This window comes from Siphateles boraxobius, unplaced genomic scaffold, assembly GCF_051911475.1.
Source record: "Siphateles boraxobius isolate OS27281-9 unplaced genomic scaffold, OSU_SipBor_1 29, whole genome shotgun sequence".
NCBI classification, from domain to species: Eukaryota; Metazoa; Chordata; class Actinopteri; order Cypriniformes; family Leuciscidae; genus Siphateles; species Siphateles boraxobius.
This window is the reverse complement of record NW_027508908.1, coordinates 91,913-97,543: the sequence shown is the minus strand read 5'-3', so window position 1 is coordinate 97,543 and position 5,631 is coordinate 91,913. Positions and strand designations below refer to the sequence as shown.

Below are 5,631 nucleotides of genomic sequence, written 5' to 3'. Positions count from 1 at the left end.
ACTGTCCAATCACTGTCCAGTACTTTAAAAGCTGTGGAGGCTCGACCAATCACAAACCCGCAAGAGAAAAGAGGGCGTTAACGCATGCAGACGTGTTACGTCCCTAACAAAAACAAACAAATACTATTTTACTCAAATAATACATTCACAGACTTGAAATAAATTTATTTTTCTAAAAAATAATTATGCTTGCATGTAGTGTTTATTTATAATTTTGGTGTTTACTAAGAATAAATGAATTGTAGCTTTTGTTACATGTTAAAAGCACTGATAACATGATACTCTTTAATCGTGGACATGCTAAGGTCGAGGTCATGATTACAATGATTATGGTCATGATTTTCGCAGTTTAAGAACGAAATGATAAACCGTGCGTACATGATATGTTCGTCACTCGTGCATCTTTCCTAAACTACACTTATAAACTACAACTACCACTAAAGTATTTCCGATTGTGGCGTCATGACGTCCTCCTTACGTCTCCAAACATCCGGTCATGGTTTCAATGTTTCGGCGAGCTGAAAAATATTGAGATGTAAGTAAAATTATAATGCGAATAATGATACAAAAGCTTAACATACTACCCTGGAAGATTTTGCTGTTACTATTAGCACTGCATAGTTGTTTTGGTTTCTGAATCATGTTACGCTCAGTAAACCTCTGTTTATGTTATAAATATGAACTGAATAACGTCACTGCTTTTGTTGTTGAAGATAGTATGTAAAACACTGAATTATACAACTGTAAACATTTTAAACAATAGTGTGCTTCATTCTTGACACTTAATCTGTTTATTTAACATTGCAAATACTGTCTATTAATTATCTTGGAAATTATAATTATTGTGCATTTTTTATCCGCAATGTATTTTTATGACAGATTTATAAATAAGTCATAAAAGTGATGTTAAAAAATCAAGACGGTGTAACACTGAAAAATAAAGAGTCAAGTTTTGACAAATATAGTATGCTATTATATATATACATATGATTTGTATTTAGTATAAATTCTGTATATTTTGAGTGGTAAGTTAGTAGGCTATTCTAAACACACTTTCCTAACACAGATCCCTATGGAGACCGAAGCATCCCAGCCAGAGGAGGGGTCCAAAACGGCTCCCGCTGCCCGAACTAAGAAGCCCACTATGGAGATCTACGCGCCCAAGAAACGTCAGGCTGAGAAAATAGACCCCAAAGATAAGCCTCAGACAGGAGACGACAAGAAATCCAGACCCAGGCCTCGGTACACCGACAAGGCCCGCAAGAACAAGAAGGATAAAGCCAAAGCGACCGAGACCCCAAACGGAGAGGTGAAACAGGATGAAGGAGGACCGGAAGTGGGAGATAAAGAAAACCTAAACAAGCAAGATGAGTCCAGAGATGACATACACACCACGGCCAGAACTATGAATGTAACAGACACAAGTAGTGCACTAGAACATGAAGAGATGCCAGAAGAAGAGGAGGAGGAGGAGGAGGAGGATGAAGGAGAAAACTGGGATTCTTTGTTTAATGATAATGGTGACTGTCTTGACCCCAATTTGATGGAGGAGGTAAGAGCTACAAAGATGATTCAACTGTCAATCCAAACACGTTTGTGAGGGAGCTGTCCCTTTAATAATGACATTCACACTAAGATGCATTAGATGCTCCTCTTCCTGTTTCAGATGTCTCTGAAGGAGGGCCGCAAGAAGGCGTCCACACAGGACCCGCGTTTCGACTACTATAATTGGTCGCCAGAGGATGATGAAGAGGTGGAGCTCCGGGATGACGAGCTGTCACACATCGTTGAGATTTACGAATTTCCGTCCGAGTTCAAGACGGAGGACCTGATCAGATCCTTCAGCTCTTTCCAGTGCGTGAATCTCGGATCATGAATCTGACGCTCCAGAAACGGTTGTTTATCGTGTGTGTGTGTGTGTTTACAGGCAGAAGGGGTTTGACATCAAGTGGATTGACGACACGCATGTTCTTGGCTTGTTCTCCAGTGCCATCGCGGGTCAGTGCGTTTCCCTGATGTTGTGAATGGCTTTATGAGGCTTGTGAGGTCTCCGCCGTCAGTCGCTGGTGGAGAAATGGCTTGATGGTTTTAACTTCTGTGACGTGAAATAGTATCAGTGCTGTGAAAGTGAAGTCTGAAGATTAAAAATATCAGTTTTAAAATCTTTACATCATGATCTGAGGGGAGCTTTATTATATGTCTTTACCAAATTGATTGTTGAATTTTGATTTAGAAACAGTCCTTTTCTTTTTGTTTTTAACTCTTTCCCCGCCAGCGTTTTTATTTTTTTTATTTGCCAGTCAACTTCTGTGACGTGAAATAGTGTAATTGGGCGACGATTTTCAAATATCAGCAGTGTTTCTCAGAAATCTCTTACTGCACCTTTAATCGACTGCTAGCTAATGTGTGTTCAATACTTATCCAGCTTATTCTCTAATCTCTTAAATGTCATCACACATCACACACCAATTAAACACATTCCTTAACCCCCCCCCAATGTGAGAACCCTTCCCCTTTAACTCTGTGTGTTTGTGTGTGTGTAGCTCGTGATGCTCTGAGGATGAAGAACCCCATGATGAAGGTCAGGCCTCTCTCTAAATCATCAAACGCCACTAAAGCCAAAGCGCGCAGCTGCTCCGGTACTCCTCTTCGTCTCTTATTTACAGTCAAACCAAAAATTATTCAGACACCAGATATACATTTTGATATTTTTTTTGCTAGTGGGTGCAGGACTCTATTGTGAGGACAGCAAAATAAAGTAAACTGTGACCCAAAAATTATTCAGACACTTTGAGCTGACCATGTTTTAAGTGTTTTTTCTTTAATTGCTCTTGTGATCTTTTCACAGCACAGACTGAACATGATGAAGCATTACTTGGTAATCGGTTGAGCTAAACTGGTATTAACTAGTTGTGTAGTTACATTTAACAGATGACAGATATTCAACATAATTCATTTGTGAGACAGTCTAACAGAAGGATGGACAAAACCATAGACAGTTAAAAATATGGACAAAGCGTCTGTGACGTCACCCATAGACTTTCTGAAGAACGGTTTTGAGGCCGTTTATGGGGGGTATGGGCGGCGCCATCTTGGAAAATCTTTTCAGAAAGGATACAGAGGTGGTATGATGTGTTGTCAGATCATGGCCGAGACATCAAATTTCAGGAATTCCACTAGGCGCGGCACGTTATCAGCTGTCAATCAAGCTGTCAATCAAAGTTAACCACGGCCTTATTGGTCATACATTTTATATCTAAATACGATCTAAACTAACGAGTTAGAAAAAAATGCACCCCCCTCACAGTTGTCAGGCACTCGGAACCTATCGAAAAATACAATAAAAGTCCATGGGACCAACCTGTAAAAACATGAATTCATGCTGTGAAAACGGACATTTTAACATGGGGGTCTATGGACATTTGCTCCATTTTAGGACCTGCCCCTAGCGGATGTTCGATGTATTGCCGTTTTCGCACTTCCGGGTAGGCTTCATTTTTCAGATTAGAATGTTGCCGCTTGGACAAAACAGTGAAATATCAACTGATTTGATAACTCTTGACATATTTTATTACCCATTTTTTAAACTATAGCGAATAAACTGTGATAATGTGAGAAATGTTGAAGGTGTCTGAATATATTTTAGTTTGACTTAACTTGTGTTTGAACTGTTTTGGGCATTAATCACAATTGAATGAGTTGTTTCTTGAATGTGCGACGCTCACCCCTGCTTTGGTCTGCAGATTATCTGCTGCCGGCTAAAGAGCGTCCTCAGACGAGTGCGGCTCTGGCTCGACGGCTGGTCATCGGCGCTCTGGGCGTCAAGAGTAACCAGACCAAGGAAGACCGAGAGGCCGAGAGGAACAAACTACGGCAAGCCAAAGGTGACATGATCATTCTCAGCTGTTGTTTTTATTTGCTAGACTGGTAAATACAGTTCTGAAAGATTCCAGAAAAGATGTATTTATTTGATCTGTTTTGTAATCAGAGCAAAAGCGTTTGGCCGCTAAGCAGCGTGAAGACGCCTGGGAGGGCAACTGAAGATACAGGTTTGTGTTTATATGAACTACAGTCAAAACTACAATTATTCAGACACCAGATATCATTTTTATATTTTTTATTAGTGGGTGCAGGACACTATACTTCATTTATGTAAGTCAGGATAGCTAAATAAAGTCAACTGTGACAAAAATTCTTCATACAGTAAAATTTATGAAAAAAATTGGGACCAAAAATTATTCAGACACTTTGAGCTGACCATGTTTTGCTGAAGTATTTTTTTTCTCTAATAAGCACAGACTGAACATGAAGCATTGCTTGGTAATCGGTTGAGCTAAACTGGTATTATCTTAAATTGAACAGATGACAGATATTCAACATAATTAATTTGTGAGACAGTCAAACAGAAGGATGGACAAAACCAGTGAAATATCAACTGATCATTACCATTTTCTAAATGGTAAAGTCGTCAGAATAAATGTTGGTTTGACTGTATGAAGCTTTGGGATTCTAAGCCTCAGTTCAGGTCTCATCTGGTCCTGTATCTCTGGGTTTGGTCTGAAGGTGTTGGACCTCGCGCACGGGTTTGAGAGACGCCTCCCGTTCCCAGTGGATCAGGACTACTGCCAAACCAGCACGGACTGAACCAAAGCCACACGAACAGGGGGACGGGTTCATCCACGCCAAGTGTGAGACTCACTCACCAACTTCAACAGGGATCATTTTATATATTTCCTTGAGATTTGTCTTGAACTGAGAACTTTTCCCCATAGATGTTTTTGATTGTTTTCAGGTTTAGAACGAACCATTTTAATGTTTTTCTTTTTTCGTTTTGTTAACTTAAGAAAACCTGATTCACATCGATGTGATCTAGTTTGTTTCGGTTTTTGTTCTTTGCTTCAGTAAAGAGATATTAAGTCGAAACTAAGAGCTGGTGATGCCTTTCATGTCAGCTGTTTTTTATGTGGACTTTCTTTATCCCTATCTTAATCTATTACACGTCAAAAAAAAAAAAAGGAAAATAAGGGAAAAAATGTTTTGCTTAAAGAAAATAGTCATTTAGGCCATTAAAATGTTTTGCATTTTCCTGCCAAAAATAAATATCATTTTCAATAAAGAATATTGACTAACAAGCATCAAGGTCATAAATTGCAGATTTTTCAGTAGTAAAAAAAAATTACTGTATTTTGTAAATCACAAAAAATTCCGAATTACAAAAAAAAAAACTCAAAACTAATCAACAAGTAATAATCTTTTGATGTTGGTAAGAATGTGATGAGGCTAAAGTCCATTGCTTGTTTATTAATAATTGTATTTAATATTATTTTGCTTAATGCCAGTCAAGCCTCTTGTAAATCTTCAGCACTTAGTAACGCTGAACGTTTTTTTTTTTTCATTATTACTTATGTCAATATATTCTGTTAGCATTTATCTCCAAAAGATTGTGTTTAGGTGCTAAATTGAGTCTTTGACTTTAACAGGTCTGTCGTTCTCTGTCGTTTGTGCACATGAATTCCCAGGTGTGATCTCAATAAAAAGGTTTAAATGTTGCTCTAGAAAATCATTCATATGAATATACTTTTACATAACACTTGTCTTCGTCAGTTTTTCCAGTAAGTGTGTGCAGTTCTT

At 38.4% G+C, this 5,631-nt stretch overlaps 1 protein-coding gene across 2 annotated transcripts; it reads left to right on the top strand.

Moving 5' to 3' along the window:
* The first annotated feature begins 439 nt into the window (after positions 1 to 439).
* r3hcc1l (R3H domain and coiled-coil containing 1-like) lies at positions 440 to 5,549 on the top strand. Of its 2 annotated transcripts, none has more exons than XM_077245860.1 (8): positions 440 to 535; positions 1,067 to 1,552; positions 1,667 to 1,854; positions 1,928 to 1,998; positions 2,544 to 2,639; positions 3,744 to 3,884; positions 3,989 to 4,049; positions 4,564 to 5,549. In XM_077245860.1, the coding sequence occupies exons 2-7, from the start codon at positions 1,073 to 1,075 to the stop codon at positions 4,039 to 4,041; spliced, it is 1,029 nt and encodes a 342-aa protein (XP_077101975.1). In that variant the 5' UTR covers positions 440 to 535; positions 1,067 to 1,072; the 3' UTR covers positions 4,042 to 4,049; positions 4,564 to 5,549. The 2 variants fall into 2 exon arrangements, with proteins under 2 accessions (XP_077101975.1, XP_077101976.1); XM_077245861.1 differs by lacking the exon at positions 4,564 to 5,549 and adding an exon at positions 4,363 to 4,461 and having other exon boundaries at positions 451 to 535.
* Positions 5,550 to 5,631: the final 82 nt, after the last annotated feature.

What these genes read in the sequence shown, in the direction of transcription:
- r3hcc1l (XM_077245860.1), top strand. Translation starts at nt 1,073, where the DNA reads ATGGAGACCGAAGCATCCCAGCCAGAGGAGGGGTCCAAAACGGCTCCC. An exon ending in ACCCCAATTTGATGGAGGAG is followed by an intron (nt 1,553 to 1,666) that starts GTAAGAGCTACA and finishes TTCCTGTTTCAG; the next exon opens with ATGTCTCTGAAGGAGGGCCG. An exon ending in CAAAGCGCGCAGCTGCTCCG is followed by an intron (nt 2,640 to 3,743) that starts GTACTCCTCTTC and finishes TTTGGTCTGCAG; the next exon opens with ATTATCTGCTGCCGGCTAAA.